The 19,950-nt window shown below is 41.9% G+C and overlaps 1 protein-coding gene across 1 annotated transcript; it reads left to right on the top strand.

Annotated features, from left to right (window-relative positions):
- The first annotated feature begins 8,441 nt into the window (after window positions 1-8,441).
- On the top strand, window positions 8,442-12,104 carry LOC136169392 (melanoma antigen preferentially expressed in tumors-like). The gene is made up of 3 exons (XM_065937163.1): window positions 8,442-8,728; window positions 9,685-10,257; window positions 11,531-12,104. Exons 1-3 carry the CDS (start codon window positions 8,442-8,444, stop codon window positions 12,102-12,104), a joined length of 1,434 nt encoding a protein of 477 aa, XP_065793235.1.
- Window positions 12,105-19,950: the final 7,846 nt, after the last annotated feature.

The following is a 19,950-nucleotide window of genomic DNA, read 5'->3' as shown; positions in this document are numbered from 1 at the left end:
TGGATTAAAGTAGGCAATCTGAGATCATTTGGATGACAAAGACTCAGTGCCAGACCTCATTCTTTCTCATTGCCTCCTGAAAAGCCCAGTTCTCAAAGTCTGGAGGCTGTGATGAGTGAGAAGAAATTTCCAAAGAATATTGGAAATTTGGAAATATAAAATAAGAATTTGGAAATTTCCAAAATTTCCAAAGAATATTTATCCCTTGCCTTGGCCTCAACCAAGATAGGAACCCTGCATCATATCCCACACAACTTGCTCTTCGTCTTTGCATCCAGAATGGATGCTCCTCACTCTCTCTCTCCAGATTGTCCGTTGGTGACTCTGTGCCCTTGGGCTGGGGGTCGAGGCAGACACTGGAGCCTAATGCAGGCCAGGGCAAGCAAATCCAGTCTCTTGGGAATTCACACGTCCAAACTCTGGTCCTCGGTGCCCTCAATGGCCTCAGAAAGAAGTCCCCAGATTTTAAGGGACACAGCCCTTTGAGAGTCAGAAGACATGGTCTACTGTTCAGGTGCCTCCAAGCCCTGTTTTCCAATACCACCAGGACAGAGTCCCAGACATCCTCCCCAACCACTGTGTATCTGTATGCCTATCCCTCAGGATTAATTTCCAGGACCCAGGGTAATGTTGTCATCAAGCCTTTACTGAGGAGAAAGAAAGAACAACAACTCCTTGCTTAAATGAAACAAGAGCCTGTTGAGAACTTGAGGGAGAAGAGGGCTGATCCAGACACCTGGACTTTTAAAAAGGCATAAAGGGCAAGACATTTCAGGGCAAGAAGAGATCTGAGTTTGGAGAGTAAAAGACTTACTGGACCCAAGGAAAACTTTGTCAGCTCCAGCACTGGAACAGGAGAGCCACAGAGGGGACTGGTTCTAAGAGTCTCCCAAGAGTTCTCACCTCTAGGAAGAACAGAGGAGTGAGGGTCCTCCTCTGTAACCCGGGTGGAGTTGCCTCCAGCATCCCTGGGTGCCTAATGGATCCAGAGGAGCAGTGGTGAACTCTGAACCTTGGGGTTAGTTATAAACTTCAAATAACCCAGAGGAATTTGAGAAGAATCCCTTGACTCCTGCTGGTCCCAGTCAAAGGGTGCTCCAACACTGTAGCCACGCTCCAGGTTCTAGGAGAGGAGACGGTGGTGGGCTGAAGAAAGAGAGGGCTCTGAGCCAGCTCATGCTGGGAGAGGAACCTGGATGCACAGAAAGAAACATTCGAAACGCCAGAGCTGGGAGTCAGAGGCAGTTTTGGAATCTCACTTGGGATCCTGTGACTGGAGAATCAGAACAGGACAATCCCCTGATGGGCTCAAAGGGCTGCCCTGATCAGGGCAGCAAACAAGGTCATGAAGAGAGGCAACTAGCTCAGGGCAGAAATGCCAAACCCAGGCTCTGCACCAGACCCCGGGAGTCCTACTGGCCCAGAACTGGGGGCAGGGGAGGGAAGAACAGCACCTCTGTATACACGGGCTCCCTTCTCCTTCACACGGAGTGTGTCTCCTGAGCAAGCAGGCTCTGTGTGGAGATGGACAGAGGATGTTACACTCTACTCAGGGAAACGGAGAGGGCTGGGCTTTTATAAATTCTAGAATATTCCAACACTTGGACTGCTCCTACTTTCTTGGCTGTCACAGAAGCCAGAATTCCATACAAATATCCTCAGCTTGGACTCTGGTATTTCCTCATTTCCACTGACATCATATTAAGTCTGTCAGTCAGTCCACCCGAACACTTAGGTTGTCTGACAACTTGGGGGGCCTTCTGAACCTTTCACCTGAGGGAATCTACCGTGTGAAAGTTGGCAAGTTTCTCTCCCAAGCCCAGTCCTGAATCCACCTGCTTAAAAACGGGAAAGGAGCAGTGAACTTTACATTTCCTGTGAGGCTTACTTGAGGTAGTGGGTAAAAAGTGCTGGCACCATTGCTCACCCAGTTTGTGTTCAGTAAACAGAGACGTTTATGATTATTCTTGTTACTAATTCACTCTATGAAAGGTCATTAATAAAGGCTTTTGGTGGCCTGGGAGTTAAAATGTCTAATGAGTATAGTCCAACTTAACCTTACTTTATGCAAAAACCATTTATATCTGTGGTAGAAATATGGTGAAAGGAATCCTCCTGAAGGATACCAAGGGGGAGAACACACTTCAGCACTCCTAGTCCTGGATTTCTCTGATGCTTCAGTGGACAAATATCTGTCTGTCAAGGCAGGGGACACAGGTTTGATCCCTGGACTGGGAAGATTCCACATGCTGCTAGGTAACTAAGCCTGTGCGCCGTAACACTGAAACCTTCACACTCTAGAGTCTATGCTCTGAAATAAGAGAAGTCGCTGCAATGAGAGGCCAGAACACAGCAATGAAGAGAAATCCCTGCTTGCTGCAACTAGAAAAAGCTCGTGCAGCAACAAAGATCCAACACAGCCAAAAATAAACAAATAAATTAAGTAAGTAGTAAAATAAAACTCCTAGCTTTCTTTGACTGTTTTATAACTGAATTACTTGGACATCTCAGTGAATGGAGTAAAGAAAGGCATGGAGATTTCTTGGGGGTAGAGGGAGTGTCTTTCTCTGCATTCTGAAACTGCAAAAAATTTTCTAATTTCTGTGTGATGCAGTACAGGGTGGGAATCATTCCTGAACATGGCAGATCCTTAATATACATATGTAGAGAGAAAGCCTCTGAATTTTGTAGGGAAAGGTGTTGGTATTTGTGAACAGTGCATACTGTGAGGAGAAGAACAGAATTTTATTTTGTAGTGAATGGCATTGCTTTGGCTAGAATTTTTTTAACTTTTCTAATTTTGAAGAAATAGAATTATCAAAACATATGGGAAAGGGGCCAGTAGGATTATGGTTTCACTGCCAAGCCCCCAGGAAAAAGGCTGGAGCAAACTGTTATCTGGGAGTATCTACTGTGTGTTAAATCGCATCAGTCATGTCTGACTTTTTGTGACTCTGTAGCCTGCTAGGCTCCCTTGTCCATGGGATTCTGAAGGCAACAATACTGGAGTGGATTATCATGGCCTCCTCCAGAGGATTTTCCCACCCCAGGGATCGAACCCGAGTCTCTTTCATCTGCTACACTAGCAGGTGGGTTCTTTACCACTAGTGCCACCTGGGGAGAACCTAAAAAAATATATACTGGTAGCAGCAACCATGATGAGGGCAGGGTTAGGTGCAAGTTATCTATGTTCACTTTCTCCACAGGGTCTAAGTTCCCAGAGAACCCACCGTGGCCACCACCAGTGCCTCTCAGTCTTGGAAATGTATGGCTTCCCAGCTCTCCTTCCATTCACATTCTCAGATTTAGTCCTTCCTTGCCAATTTGTGTTGATCCCATCTTTCTGGAAGAAGACACCCTCAAAGATGATCCTATTTCCTTTTTAATTTATTTGTTGTGGTCTTCAGTCACTAATCATATCTGACTCTTTGTGACCCCGTGGACTACAGTGTGCCAGGCTTCCCTGTCCCTCACCATCTCCCAGAGTTTGGTCAAACTCATGTCCACTGAATATGTGATGCCATCCAACCATCTCATCTGCTGTTTCCTTCTTCTCCTTCTGCCTTCAATCTTTCCCAGCATCAGGTCTTTTCCAATGAGTCAACTGTTTGTATTAGGTGACCAAAGTATTGGAGCTTCAGCTTCAGCATTAGTCCTTCCAATAAGTATCCAGGGTTGATTTCTTTAAGATTGACTGGTTTGATCTCTTTGCTGTCAAAGGGACTTTCAAGAGTTTTCTCCAGCATCACAGTTTGAAAGCATTAATTCTTCATCACTCTGCTTTCTTTATGGTCCAATTCTCACATCTGTACATGACTACTAGAAAGATCAGAGCCTTGACTATACAGACCTTTGTCAGCAAAGTGAGGGAGGTCTTTGCTTTTTAATACACTGTTTAGGTTTGTCATAGCTTTTCTGCCAAGAAGCATTCATCCTCTAATTTCATGGCTTCAGTCACCATCTGCACTGATTTTTAGAACCCAAGAAGAGGAAATTTGTCACTGCCTCCACCTTTTAAATCCCCCTTCTACTTGCCATGAAGTGATGGGACCATATGCCATGATCTTAGTTTTTTTAATATTGAGTTTTAAGCTGACTTTTTCACTCACCTCTTTCACCCTCATCAAGAGGCTTTTTAGTTCCTCTTCGCATTCTGCTGTTAGAGTGGTATCATCTTCATATTTGAGGTGGTTTATATTTCTTCCAGTAACCTTGATTTCAGCTTGTAATTCACCCAGCCTGACATTTTGAATCATGTGCTCTGCATATAAGTTAAATAAACAGGGTGACAATAAACAGCCTTGTAGTACTCCTTTCTCAATCTTAACCAGTCAGTTGTTCCATATAAAGTTCAAACTGTTGCTTCTTGACCTGCGTACAGGTTTTTCAGGAGATAGGTAAGGTGGTCTTGTATTTCCATCTCTTTAATAGTTTTCCACAATTTGTTGTGATCCACAGAGTCAAAGGCTTTGGCATAGTCAATGAAATAGAGGTAGATCTTTTTATTCTGGAATTCCCTTGCTTTCTCCATGATCCAGGGAATGCTGGCAATTTGATCTCTGGTTCCTCTGCCCTTTCTAAAGCCAGCTTGAACATCTGGAAGTTCTCAATTCATGTAATGCTGAAGCCTAGCTTGGAGAACTTTGAGCATAACCTTACTAGCATGGGAGATGAGTGCAATTGTCTGGTAGTTTGAACATTCTCTAGTACTGCCCTTCTTGGGAATTGGGATGAAAATTGACCTTTTTCAGTCCTGTGATCCCTGCTGGTTTTCCAAATTTGCCGACATATTATGTGCAGCACTTTAATAGCATCATTTTTTTAGGCTTTAAAATAGCTCTGCTTGAATTACATCACCTCCACTAGCTTTATTGGCAGGAATGCTTCCTAAGTCTCACTTAACTTTACTACACAATGTCTGGCTCTGAGTGAGTGACCACACCATTGTTATTTTTTGGGTCATTAAGATCTTTCTTGTACAGTTCTTCTGTGTATTCTTCCATCTCTTCTTGATCTCTTCTGCTTCTATTATGTCTTTACCATTTCTGTCCTTTATTGTGATGATCTTTGGATGAAATGTTCCTTTGATATTTCCAACTTTCTTGAAGAGATCTTTAGTCTTTCCCCTTCTGTTGTTTTCCTCTCTGTATTGTTCATTGAAGAAGGCCTTCTTGTCTTTCCTTGGTATTCTCTGGAACTCAGCATTTACTTGGGTGTACCTTTCCCTTTCTCCCTTACTTTTTTGCTTCTTTTCTTTCTTCAGCCATTTGTAAAGCCTCCTCAGACAACCAGCCTGCCTTCTTGAATTTCTTTTTCTTTGGGATGGTTTTCACCACTGCTTCTTGTTCAGTGTTCTTCAAGAACCTCTGTCCATAGTTCTTCAGGCATTCTGTTTACTTGATCTAAACCCTTGAATCTATACATCATCTCCACTCTATATTCATAGTGAATTTGATTCAAGTCAGTACCTGACTGACCTAGTGGTTTCCCCCACTTTCTTTATTTTAAGCCTGAATTTTGCTATAGAGAGCTGATGATCTGAGTCACGGTCATTTCTGGGTCTTGTTTTTTGCTGACTTATTTCAGCTTCTCCATCTTTGGCCACAAAGAATGTAATCAATCTGAATTTGGTATTGATCATTTGGTGAAGTCCATGTGTAAAATTGTCCCTTGTGTTGTTGAAAAAGGGGATTTGCTATGACTAGTGGATTCTCTGGGCAGAATTCTCTTAACCTTTGCCTTGCTTCATTTTGTATTCCAAGGCCAAACTTGCCTTTTACTCCAGGCATCTCTTGACTTCCTACTTTTGCATTCCAATCCCTTATGATGAAAAGGACATCTTTTCTTGTTATTAGTTCTGTAAAGTCTTGTAGGTCTTCGTAGAACTGGACAACTTCACCTTCTTTGGCACCAGTGGTTGGGGCATAGACTTGGATTACTGTGATTTTGAATGGCTTGCCTTGAAAATGAATCAAAAACACTCTGTCATTTTTGAGGTTGCAGTGAAGTACTGCATTTTGGACTCTTTTGTTGATTGTGAGGGCTACTCCATTTCTTCTATGGGATTCTTGCCCACAGTAGTAGTCATTATGGTCCTCTGAATTAAATTCACCCAGTCCCATCCATTTTAGCTCACTGATTGCTAAGTTGGTCATCTCCATTTTGACCTTGATTCATGGACTTAATATTCCAGGTTCCTATGCAATACTGTTCTTTAGAGCATCAAATTTTACTTTTATCACCAGAAATATCCACAGCTAAGCATCGTTTCCACTTTGGCCCAGCTGCTTCATTCTTTCTGAAGCTATTAGTAGTTGTCCTCTGCTCTTTCCCAGTGGCATATTGGACACCTCTGACCTGGGTCATATATTTTTGCCTTTTTATACAGTTCATAAGGTTCTCACGGCAAGTATACTGGGGTGGTTTGCCATTCCCTCCTCCAGTGGATCATGTTTAGTCAGAATCTCCACTATGACCCATCTGTCTTGGGTGGCCCTGCAAGGCATGGCTTATAGTTTCATTGAGTTATGCAAGCCTTTTTGCCACAATAAGGCAGTGATTCATAAAAGGGTTTTAACTGCTAAACCCCACCAAAAATCTTTTATTCTTCTCGTTCTCCAAGAGGAAAAACAAAAAACAAAAAAACAGACAAACAATATTTTACACTGTGTCATTCACAGGGACCCTTTAGGAATGCCTCCCCCCTCCCCCCACCGGCCCCCCGCCTCTCTACCCAGTCCCCACCCTTACTCTTTATTGTGATTTTGAGCCAGCTCTTTCAGAGAAGCCTTGGCTTAAGTCCAGAGAACCAAGCACATGCCCAATTGCATTTCCCTTGCTCCTTTTAATGGGCTCATGATCTGCTGTTTCTGATGTAAAGCCAAAGTGACAACTTGACACAGAGAGGAATTTATGTTGTTTCCTTTGGGAATGACACCACCATGTTTTAGAAGCTGCTCTAATCATGGGACATTTTGTTTACATCGATCTGTCAAAGCATTCCCAAACAATACAACGATGCTTTCAAACTCCATTTTAGCTTTCCAAAGGCATGAACAAATAATGGCTTTCCTGTCTCACACCCATGGCTGTAACAGGCTCCATTTGTTGTTATTGTTTAGTGATAAGTTGTGTCCAACTCTTTTGTGACCTCATGGACTATAGCCCACCAGGCTCCTCTGTCCATGGGATTTCCCAGGCAAGAATACTAGAGTGAGTTGCCATTTCCTTCCCCAGGGGATCTTCCCAACCCTGGCAGAACCTGAGTCTCCTGCTTGGCAGGCAGATTCTTTACCACTCAGACACCTGGGAAGCCCCCAGAAGTGACCTACTAGTGAAAATCAATGTTCCAGGAGTGAATCCATGATTGAGTCTTTGATTCCCCTCCCCCCATGTATTCTCTCCTGAATGAATATCTGATTAAACCAATTCATCTGGTTATATGTGAAGATCTAATCAGGATTTTCCTGGGGACAGTCCCAAATCTAATCAGGCATTACTTTCTGATTGGGTGGTAGCAGTTGGACAGGGAAATGATGTGATCAGAAAGGCTTATAAAAACTTCAGGCATCAAAGAAGAGGTGCAGAAGCTTCTTTCTCTGGAGTCACTGCCTGGGATCTCTCGATCTATCTGAGCACCCTGTCAGCCACAGCAGAGTGGGTAAGTTACAGACCTCAGCAAAGGATACCCGCATCTTACCTGTGGTCAGCAGGTTTCCGCTGGTGGTGTGCAGCTATGGATGTTAAGGAGATTTTCCTTTTCCTTTTTTCCCAGATGTGTAAATGTAAGGCTTTGGTTTTGCCCTTAAGTGTAATTTTGCCTTAATCCCAAACATCTGAATTTGTGCTTTGGTTTATGTCATTTAAAAATATCTCGATCAACAAGATTTTATTTTTCAAAGAAAACATCTAAATTTTTGAAATTTTATTTCTCAATATTGAAAATAGTTTGTGCAAGTAGCATTCATATAAGGAGTATCTGTTTCATCTTTCCCAGAACATTAACTGTGGGAACTGATGGTAAAGGCTGTGTTGGGCTACATGAAGCTATTATTCCCATAGTTTTAAGGCTTTAAGTGATGATTTAAGGTTTTCTCCCCCATAAAAAGGTGGAGCTTAACATTCAGCTCATGGTACACATTTCCCATGAGCAAAGTAGTGGATGGAAATGGATGGACTAGTGGGTTGTGTTTCTTCCTCCTTGGTCCTTCCTAGATGCTTGTTCTGGTGCCCATAGGGGCAGAGCTATGGTTTTCTGCCCACTGAGCCCAGAGTGAAATTGTACAAAAACTGAGGATCTTCCTCCACTGCCAGATCAGTGACTTTGACTGTTAGTTCCTCTGAAGGGTGGGGAGACAGATGAAGGGGTGTTCATGCTTACCTGAGAAAGATGCCTTGTTCCCTGCAAGTTCTCACAGAATTCCTTTAGGATCAGATTCAGGATGAGTGCCCAGAACCCTCTGAGACTCCAGAACCTTGCAGGAAAGAGCCTACTAACTGATGAGGCCTTGGCCATTTCTGCTCTGGAGTATCTGCCCATCGAGCTCTTCCCCCCACTCTTCATGGAAGCATTCTGTGGAAGACACAGAAAGACCTTAAAGGCCTTGGTGCAAGCCTGGCCCTTTGTCCGCCTGCCTCTGGGGGACCTGATGCAGACGCCTCATCTGGGAACCTTACAAGCAGTGCTGGATGGACTCGATGTCCTGCTTGCACAGAAGGATCAGCCCAGGTGAGTCTGATGCAGGTAACCTGGTAGGATATGGGCAGTCCTGAAGAGACAGCCGAAGTCAGTAGTGAAGAAAGTGAGTCGCTCAGTCATGTCCGACTCTGTGCAACCCCGTGGACTGTAGTCCATGGAATTCTCCAGGCCAGAATACTGGAGTGGGTAGTCTTTCCCTTCTCCAGGGGATCTTCCCAACCCAGGGATCAAACCCAGGTCTCCCACATTGCAGGCAAATTCTTTACCAGCTGATCCACAAGGGAAGTCCAAGAGTACTGGAATGGGTAGCCTGTCTCTTCACCCTTGGATCTTCCTGACCCAGGAATAGAACCAGGGTCTCCTGCATTGAAGGCAGACTCTTTACCAACTGAGTTATCAGGGAAGTCAGGAGAGTAGATGGCAAATCGATGGGCCAGTGGCCTCTGATGATGCCAATGAAGAAATAGAGATTTGATAACTGCTTAGCTCACTTTGAGAAATACCAGGTTGCCCTAGTGGTAAAGAACTTACTTGCCATTGCAGGAGACGTAGGAGATGTGGGTTCAATCCCTGTGTCAGGAAGATTCCCTGGAGGAGGGCATAGCAACCCACTCCAGTATTCTTGCCTGGAAAATTTCATGAACAAAGGAACCTGGGTTACAACCCACGGAGTCGCAAAAGAGTTAGACATGACTGAAGGGACAAAGCACATGTCTTTCAGCAGTGCATCAGTGTCCAAGATGCAAGGAAATCTGAAAGTATGTCCCAGCCTCCTCCCAGGGATGCATAAGGCATGAGAAGTATAAAGCTAGGGGAAGTGAAAGGGGGAAAGGAGATGAAGGAAGGTGAGGCAGAGACAGAAGAAGAGGGCAAGGCAGCAGGTGATGTCAGGAATATGAAGTAAAAGCTCAGATGGGAAGTCAGAGTGTTGCCTAAATTATGTGTGGATCTTAAACCACCCTTGCCAATCTGCTGTTTCCCCATAGGAGGTGCAAACTGCGTGTGCTGGATTTAAGGAATTCTGGCCAGGACTTCTGGAGAATGTGGTCTGGATCCAAGATCCATGTGTCTTCAAGCTCATCAATGGTACCAGGGACTGTGGACAGTTTGAGGGCCGAGAAACCCTTGGCTCCCTTCGAGGTGTTCATAGAACTTCACCTCAAGGAAAGGAGCATGGATGGATTCCTCACCTACCTCCTAAAGTGGGTGGAGGAGAGGAAAGCTTCCATACACCTGTGCTGTAAGAGGCTGAAGATTCTTTCATTTCCCATGGAAAATATTCTGAAGGTCCTGAGCATGGTGCGACTGGACTGTATCCAGGAGTTACATGTGAATTGCACCTGGTATTTGCCCACCCTGGCCATGTTTGCTCCTCTCCTGGGCCAGATAAGCAAAGTGCAGAGACTCCTCATCTCCCACATCCACCTGCCAGCTCCCATGGAGCAGGACAAGCAGCACGTTGTCAAAATTACATCTCAGTTCCTGAGGATGCACCACCTCCGGGATCTTCATCTGGAATCCCCCTTCTACCTTGAAGGCTGCCTGGACCAGATGCTCAGGTGAGTATGCATGGCTGACCAGGTAACAGTAAACAACACTAGGATATCAAATGCACTATCCTCTTTGCTGTTCTATCCCGAACTGTGGTATCACACAACCATCCAAATCAAGGTAGTGGTCCAAACTAGGACAGAAGTTCTGGAAAGAGACATCCTGTTAGGAAGCTATAGACTAGGGGTTAGAATATAGTGGAGTGGGTATTTGATTTTTAGTTAGTGTTATCTTTCCTAGATGACTTAAGAAAATGGGTAAGGGAAAGTGGCATCGGAGATGGACAACTCAACCAGGCCTGAGCATTTATAAACCGAAGCTGTGTGCCCTCCAGTTCTGTGACCAATATAAGCCTATTTCAAATACCCTATCTGTAAAAGCTTGTTTGTGAATCCAGATAATGTAATTAATATATGGAAAATACATGATCCTGGAGTTGATAGTAATAGAGCAGGGGTCAAAGGGATCATAAAATTTGGTAGACAGTTTGCAGGTAAAGCAGGATGTAAGTGAGCCCCTGCAGACTGTCAACCTCAGTGGATGTCTTGGGATCTTGCCCAGGTTGACCCTCTACACATGTCACCCAGAAGCCTCACCTGCCTGAGATGGGTGCCCAGGGTCTAAGCATGATGGGAAGGAAGCCGGCCTAGGAAGCATTTTAAGTATATCTCTTACTTAACATTCAGTAATGTCCACTCTTGATTGAAGTAAAATGTCAGGCTCTCCTCTGAGCTTGTCCTAGTGCATTCCATTATCTTCATTCATCCTCATAAGGAAGCAAAGTAAGTTTTACTCTGCTTGAGTAATAAGGAGAGAGAGCTTTTAAAATTCTATGTACTTTAAGGGATGGGATGGGGAGGGAGGTGGGAGGGAGGGTCAGGATGGAAACACATGTACACCTGTGGCTGATTCATGTGAATGTATGGCAAAAACCACCACAATATTGTAAAGAAATTAGCCTCCAATTAAAATAAATTAAAAAAAAATAAAAGAAAATTCCTTAAAATGTCAACCTAAAAAAACTAATAACTTGATCTTTTTCATGAATAAAAATATCTGCTAAAAAGGAAAAAAAAAAAAGATTCTATGTACTTGACCCAGTCACACATTTCACACAGAAGGTGAAATGAATGGCTGCAATGAGATTGGCCATTCTGGGTATTAATCCTTATTGGATCATTTGACCAAACTTGGATTTGGGCAGATCATTTATCTCTCAACTTGCAGTCAAGTTCCACCTCAGTTTCTAAGACCTACTAATTCCTCTTTCTTTCTCCCCAGGTGCCTGATGACCCCCTTGGATACCCTTACGATAACTCGCTGCCTCCTTACAGATTCAGACCTGACCCATCTGTCCCAGAGTCCAAAAATTAGTCAACTAAAGGGCCTGAATCTGAGTGGTGTCACGATGACCTACTCTAGTCCTGAGCTCCTCCCAACTCTGCTGCAGAAAGTTTCAGCCACCCTCCAGGAGCTGTACCTAGAGCAATGTGGGATCAGGGACTTCCACCTGGAATTCCTTCTGCCAGCCCTGAGCCTCTGCATCCAGCTCACATCCTTCAGTCTGCGTGGAAACTTCCTCTCCATGGCCACAATGGAGAAGATGCTACGACACACCTCCGGAATGCTCAGTTTAAGTCGAGAGCTGTACACTGTCCCTCAGGAGAGTCTCAGCTGTCAGGGGATCCTCCAACCAAGTAGACTTGCCCAGTGTCGGACTGAACTGCTGGAGATTCTGAAGGACTTGGGACGTCCCAGGACCATCTGGATTTGCTTCACCCCCTGTCCACGCTGTGGAGATAACACATTCTATCATCCTGAGCCCATCACATACAGCAGTAACACCCTTACCTAGTTGGGTGCATCGATGAAAAGCTTTTTTCTGAGTACTTGGGAACTGAAATCTAGGACAATGTACATTGTGAAGGGAAAACAGACCCGTGGTGTCAGACATCTTCTCAATGTGAATGTGACAAGGAAATGTGATCTTGCAGGGAGCTAGATTGCAGGGGGAAATGTAGTCTCCATGGCAGTGGAATATTTGTGGACATGTGTCCTGTAGAGTCAGAAATAGGAACCTAAATTTCTTTAGGTGGATTTGAGGTTGAGACTCACATATTGAAGCTATCCTTGGGTAAATGGTTATAAAGAAATGGTCAGAAATAAAGAGACCCTTATTGTAAGCCGACTGCTTGCTGCTGTGCATGATGTATTGTCTTAATTTTTCAGTTCATACCACAGGAATTTCCAAACGCTGAATTTTTTTTTTAAAGCCACTGAGTTGTCTATGATCAGGAAACCTTACCACTCCCACCAGTTCCTTATTCTATCTGGAGCATCTCTGACCTTCTTGCTTACTTCTGGAGCTGTTCAGTGGGTTTATACACTGACAGGAACATAATGTGCACAGTGAACCACTCGAGTGCAGATCCGAGGAGGACCCTCACTACTGACTCAGGCCATGACCCTGAACATGAGCAGTCCTTGTGATTGTCTTGGTTCCTCCATAAGGCAAAAATATAGGAGTAGGTTGCCATTTCCTCCTCCAGGGGATTGTCCAGACCCAGGGATCAAAACCCAGTCTCCTGTGTCTCCTGCATCGCACGCTGGTTCTTTATGAACTGAGTCACCTGGGAAGTCACTTTTCTGTAAGTGGTAGTTTATGAAATAATTGTGTGACTAAATAATATTCATTTAAATACCTAAGATATAAATGCTCTTCAAAAAATTACAAAGGATATAACTATTTTGTTTGGAGTTTTAATTAATCTTTAAAATTTTAGTTTTATTTTAATGTGGGTTTTTCAAAATGTTTATCTTGATTAGGCATCTCAATAACATAGGACTTAGAAACTGAGCTTGACAATCAATGAGCATCAGTTTTTCTTCCGTTTAGAAAATATTTATAAATATTATAAAATTTGAAAGCAGGAAGGGTTACAGTTATATTTGTAAAAGTAGATTTTCTTTTTTAGGGCGATTTTTGATTCAAAGTAAAGCTGAGAAGAAAGTGCATTGAGGGCTCATTAACACATGACCTCACAACACTCACAGCCACTCTACTTATCAGCATCTTCACTGGTTCCTACTGTCCTCAGCTCTGGACATTAAAGGAGTTTTTCCACAAAGGGGAGGCCAGGCCAGGGCCTCTGAAGCCACCGCAGGTTCCTATGCTCTTCCTTGATTTGTGTCAGGCAACCAATGGGATGTGGTTTGACTTTCATCTCCCATGACATTTCTATAGATCAAAGCAGGCAATCTGGTGTCACTTGGATGACAACAACACGGTACTAGGTCTCATTTTTTCTCATTTCCTTCTGTAAAGCACAATTCTCAAAGTCTAAAGGCTGTGATGTGTGAGAAGACTAAATTGCAAAATTTCCAAAGAACATTCATCCCTTTCCTTGGCCTCAGCCAAAATGGGGGGATCCTCCACTTCCCACCCAAATTGCTTCTCATCTTTGCATCCAGAATGGACGTTAATTACCAAGTGAAATAAGTCAGAGGGAGAAGGATAAATATGGTATGGCATCCTTTGTATGTGGAATCTAAAAAGAAATGATAAAAATGAACTTACTTTCAAAACAGAAAGAGGCTCACAGACTTAGAGAATGGTTGCCCTGGGGGAAGGATAGGAGAAAGGGGTAGTTAGAGAGTTTGGGGTGGACATGTACACACTGCAGTATGTAAAATGGAGAACCAGCACGGAGCTTCTGTACAGCACATGGAATTCTGCTCAATGTAAGGTGGCAGCCTGGGTGGGAGAGAAGTATGGGGGAGAATGTATATACGTACATGTATGGCTGAGTCCCTTCACTGTTTACCAGAAACTGTCACAACATTGTAAATCTGCTCTGTGTATGTTAGTCACTCAATTGTTAGTCACACATTGTTAATCACTCAGTAGTGTTTGACTGCTTGTGACCCCATGGACTATAGTCTGCTAGGCTCCCCTGTCCATGGAATTTTCCAGGCAAGACAAGAATACTCAGATTGGATTGGCAATGGAATGGATTCTCATTTCCTTCTCCAGGAGATCTTCCTGACCCAGAGATCAAACTTGGGTCTCCTGCATTGCAGGTAGATTCTTTACCATCTGAGCCATCAGGGAAGCCCCAAATTGACTTTATCGCAATTCAAAATAAAATTAAAAACAACAAAACAGAATGAGTGCTATTCACTCTCTCTCTCTCCAAACTTCCTTTGGCCACTCTGTACCCTTGGAGTGGGAGTGGATCAGTCAGTGTAGCCTAATGTAGGTCAGTGTAAGAAAGTTCCAATTTTTTAGGAATTCACAAGCACAAATCCAGGCCTGCAGTGACCCTCAGAGATCTAGGCACAAGTTCCCAGATTTGAAAAGACACAGCTCCGTGAAGCCAAAGTACATGATCTCCAGCTTATCTGCAATTTCCCTCAGCCACCCTCATTTTGGGCCCTATATCAGCTCTTCTTCTTGTCCCTCTGTTAAAAGGTAGAAGATTTGTAAAGGGAAAGATATACCCAACTGAATGCAGGATTCCAGAAAAAAACAAGAAGAGACAAGGCCTTCTTAAGAGAACAATGCAAAGAAATAGAGAAAAACAATAGAATGGAATACACTAGAAATCTCTTCAAGAAAATTGGAGCAATCAAGGGAACATTTCATGCAAGGATGGGCAAGGACAGAAATGGGATGTAATAAAAACAGAATTGAGGAAGAAGAGGTGGTAAGAATATACAGAAGAGCTATACAAAAAGGGTCTTAATGACCCAGATAACCACACTGTTGTGAACCCTCACTTAGAGCCATACATCTTTGAGTGAAGAATCCTTAGGAAAAATTACTAGGAACAAAATTAGTGGAGGTGATGGAATTTCAGCTGAGTTATTTCAAATCCTAAAGATGATGCTGTTAAAATGATGCACTCAATATATCAGCAAATTTGGAAAACTTAGCAGCGTTCAGAGGACTGGAAAAGGTCAGTTTTTATTCAATCCCAAAGAAGGGTAATGCTGAAGAATATTCAAACTACTGTACAATTGCACTCATTTCACATGTTATTAAGGTTATGCTCAAAATCCTTCAGGCTAGTCTTCAGTGGTAGACGAACATGTCCACGTTTTAAGGACTTCAGGACAGCAATAGTTTGACAGTGAGGGGTTAATTATGTAGAAGCAGAATGAGCTTTATCTACAAGTACCATAATTTTCACAGATCATTGTGAAATAATACTTATTTACTTTACTAAAATAGCAAAAGATTTTTAAAACAAATATAAATCACATAAAGGCAAAGAAATTCACAATCTGTTACCAAAAGCCACATTCTAAGAAAACTGTTCTCTTAACAGAGAGAGAAAACAAAATTCCAGTGTGTATCAGCTTACAGTTAATAACAAAATTTGTTTATCTGGTTAGTGTTAAAACATCTTTTCCATAAATTTGTAAGAAGTAGCAGTATTCCAAAGACATCAGAGTGAAATCATAGAAGGCATGTTTAAAATGTGATTGTATTGGAATTGACAAAGCAACCTGGTCATTGCTGTGACACGTAACTCTTTAATATGATAACTAGAACTATAATTGACAATATTTTATCAGGACATATCAAATCTTCAAGAATTCCACATAATTTTCAGAATACCTATATTAGCAACATCAATCTTACAGTATAACCTAAGAAAACTTACTAGTCCTCCAACAATACTTTGCATGTAATTTAACATGTCAAATGAACTCATGCAGTTTAATATTTCTCTTTGGGGTGTATCAGGGGCCTTTTGAAGTACCTGAAAGTCAGCTAGAGGTCAAAAGAACTTCATTAGAATTTAATTTTAGGAAGTTCTGCCAAAAAATGTTGAAAGGGTTTATAACACTCATTCAGATAGGATAATATAAGGTCACTGTGAAACAACAGTTATTCACTTAGCCAAAGTAACAGAAGCTTTCAAAGGTAAACATGGAACAGATCACTTTAGAGGTAAAGAAATTTAAAATGCATTATCAAGGGCAGTTCAACATCTCAAGAAAACACAAAATTCTTTTCTTGGGGTCCACTTTCCATAGACCTCTTTAAAAACAGACAAACAAACAAACACTTTGTTCAATTAGAAACAGCCACCTTTAAGTCAGGCCTACTTTCTTTTTCCTTAATAAAATGTAATTTCATTTTTTATACCTTTTCTTTTTCTTTTTTTTTTTTTTTTTTACTAAAAACACACATACTACTTTCCTTAAGTAACCACAAACTGTCCTTCATATTAGCATTCTGTAGACTGGTGAACATAAATACCAGTGATAATTTCTAAAAACATTTGCTTTGTTATAGAGAACATCTCAGGATGGCACCAAGCATAATTATTAATAGTCCAAAATCTCTTTAGTTTCTCTGTAAGAGTGAGTTAGTGCTTAGTGATTAGTGTTTCAAAATCTTATTTTACTTGGAAATGACCTAGCTATTCAACAAATTTTCATCACTTAGTTTAGCACAACCCTAGAAATTCAAGTTACCCCAGTCTGGAGAGACTCTTAGACAGACATCCTTAAAGTATATTCTTCTTTTTTTTTTGATGTATGATGATTCATACTTTTGAAAATATTTTCACATTCATTCTTTTATTTGATCTTCACCAAATGTTGTAAGATAAGTAAGACAAATATTACCCCCATTTTATAGATAATCAAAAAATAATAACAAATCTGAGCAAGTGAACTGACCAGCTCTAGTTTCACTGGAAGGTCATAAAGTAGTTTAGAGCAGAGAATTCAGGCTACCTGGATCATAATGGGATCCCCTAACACACTTTGCAAAATTATTTCAAAAAACATGGAAGTTCTTGATCTTTTTGGGCTTCAGAAGTTTTCATCCTTTGGTGTTCCTGTTCAGTTTCTTCTGATAGGGCCTTCCTTACCCTTTAATGTCCCTCCTCTGCTTCATACCCCTGGAAAACACACACTGGTTACACTGGTTAGATCTCTCCTCTTCCAGGAAGCCCTATGAATCTGCCAAGAACTGCCTTCCACTGCTACCTACAGAGATCTGACTTTAACAGTTTAAGTATAATTATTCTTATAGAGTTTATCTAAAAGCTCGTCTCATTTATATATTTTGTCTGTTTTAAAAGTTTCTTTACTTGAGTTACTCTCCTTGTTGGCAAATTTAGTTTAAATTAAATCTAGGCACAATAAAAGTATTACACAATGCTGATAACTCAAGACATGATTAGATTAGCAAACAAACATTAATACCTGATATTTAATATTGACTATTTCCCAGTACATATGAACTTGAAATTCATTTAGGTTAGTTTCTCTTGTAACTGTTTGATTTGTTAAGTGCTTACTTTTCTTTAAGCCAATTGAATTAGAACTCATTTACAAATTAAACTCAGCATTATTATGCAAAAACAAAGACACACACTGAGACATAGATAGAGCCAGGGAGACAGCCAGAGATCTAATAGCTTTCTGCTTGAGATTTAAAATGTCCCTTTGACTCTTACCCCCATCCCTCCTTGTCTTGAAATTCTAATTTGTCCAAGGCTGAGGTCTCAGGCAAAGTATTTCAAGGACATGGCAAAGGTTGGGTGCTGTGCTAAGTCCATTCATTTATCTCCAGCTCTTTGTGACCCCAAGGACTACATCCTGCTAGGCTCCTTTGTCCATGGGATCCTCTGGCAAGAGTACTAGAGTGGGTCACCATGCTTCCGTCCAAGGGATCTTCTCAACCCAGGGATTAAACCCATATCTCTTGTATCTCTTGTGTCTCTTGCATTGGCAGAAAGATTCTCTCCCTTCAGCCCCATCTAGAAAGCCTGGGCAAAGTTTAACTTCAAGTTTTTTTTTTTCTAGGCAGGCCTTTTTAATGAGCTAGCTGTTTTAAACTACATATGCAACAAGAACTGATTTTGCAGTTTCAGAGGAACTAAGAATCATTTTAACCAGTTTTCCCCAGAGTCTAAAGAATATCATGGCCATCCTGTGTCAAAAAAGTTATCTTTCCTTTCTGTAGTCATAGTTTTACAGCTAAGATACAGACCCAATAGTGCTCAAATTGGCTGTGATAATAGGGGCAGATAGAAACTTACTAGAGTGGGGGAAGGAGTGGGGGAAACTAAGCTCCCCATCTCCCCTGAGAGATAGGGGAAGTTAGAAGGGGATTAGTTGATAGAGAGAGAGAGAGACAGGGAGAGATGGGGGGGATAAGGTGGCAACTGGACAAAGAAAAAAGAGAGAAAGGGGAGTTAGGGTTGTGGGCCAGCTCAAGAGAGAGTCGACTTCAAAAAGGAAGACTTGATCACCTGAAGTATAATTTTGCCATTGTAACAGGGACAATGGTCCTCACAACTTGCATAATTCTTTTTCCAATTTTAACTTCTCTTCAAACAATTTTAAGTTAGATTCATGTACTCTAAAGTAGGCAGAGAGGAGAACCTAGCCTCTCACCTAGCGCAGTACATTCTCCAACCAACGGATATGAATTTGCGAAAGCTCTGGGAGATGGTGAAGCACAGGGAAGCCTGGTGTGCTGCAGTCTATGTGATTGCAGAAGTCAATACACAACTGAGCAACTGAATAACAACAATATCTTTTCTATAGTGCTAGAAGACTTGCACTCACAGGAGACAGTCACTCACAATCAGGGCAGTGTCCCGGTAGGTTAGAAGCAAGGTCAGAGGCTTGCTCTGCTCTGTCTCTGAAGGTCAAACAAGGCTAATTATTTAATTTCCCTAACACATGCATGCAAGGTTATTTATATCCATGGGAGAATATGGTGAGAGGAATCTTCCCCAAGGTGACCAAGAGGGAGAACACCCTTCAATGAGTCTTCATCTTGGTGACCAGTGGTATACAAGAATAGCTTGTGCACCAAATAAATATGGTAGAAGAGAGGCATGGATAATTCTTGAAGATGGAGAAAGGGTCTCCCTTTATTTGTGACCTTAAACTTCAAACGAATCTTTGTGTGATGCAGCTCAAAGTGGAAGTCATCCTGAACATGGTAGAACATTCAACACCAATAAGAGCTTCTGTATTTAGTGCAGGGAAGGTGTTGGTGTTTATAAACAGAAAAACAGAATTTTATTTCTGTGCCTAACAGTGTCACCTTGATCAGAATCTGTTGAACATAGCTAATTTTGAGGAAACAGTAGTGATCTAAATACACTTGGAAATGGGGCAGTGAAAATAAGATGTGGCTTCTAACACCCCTGAAAAATGACTAGGGAAATTTGCTATCTGTAAAATGTCATCAGTGAGATAAATAAATAAATAAATTAACAAATCTCACCTGGCAGCAGCTGCCTCTGAATGGCAAGGTTATTTGGGACTGCCCCAAGTTTATTTCTTCTCTGGCTCCAAGTTCCCAAAAGCCTACAGTGCTGACCCTCAGTACCTCTCAGTTTTGGAAAGGTCTGATAGAAGGACTCATCGTCTCTCTCTCCTCACATTTTTAGGCTTATTTTTTTTCCATACAGTGTGTTGTGCTGATGCCAAGATTCTGGGAAAAAAGTGCCATCTAAGATGATGGTGTTTCCAGAATCTGTCTGACTCACTCCTTTACTTTCTCAATATCACCAGGAATAACATTTCTAATTTCTCTCTTTCCAAAAAAAAAAAAAAGAAGAAGAAGAAGAAGAACAGAAAGAAATATTCATTTTAGATTATTGTCATCATTAGTGCATCACTTAGGAATTCCCAGCTTCAAACTGTCCACACACACT

The sequence above is a fragment of the Muntiacus reevesi genome, chromosome 5 (assembly GCF_963930625.1).
Source record: "Muntiacus reevesi chromosome 5, mMunRee1.1, whole genome shotgun sequence".
NCBI classification, from domain to species: Eukaryota; Metazoa; Chordata; class Mammalia; order Artiodactyla; family Cervidae; genus Muntiacus; species Muntiacus reevesi.
Note: the sequence above shows the minus strand (reverse complement) of the source record. Positions and strands in the feature narration are given on the sequence as shown.

Excerpts from the sequence above, each read along its gene's own strand:
- LOC136169392 (XM_065937163.1), top strand. The coding sequence starts at position 8,442 with ATGAGTGCCCAGAACCCTCTGAGACTCCAGAACCTTGCAGGAAAGAGC. Across the intron at positions 8,729-9,684 it reads GCACAGAAGGATCAGCCCAG|GAGGTGCAAACTGCGTGTGC; the intron begins GTGAGTCTGATG and ends GTTTCCCCATAG. Across the intron at positions 10,258-11,530 it reads TGCCTGGACCAGATGCTCAG|GTGCCTGATGACCCCCTTGG; the intron begins GTGAGTATGCAT and ends CTTTCTCCCCAG.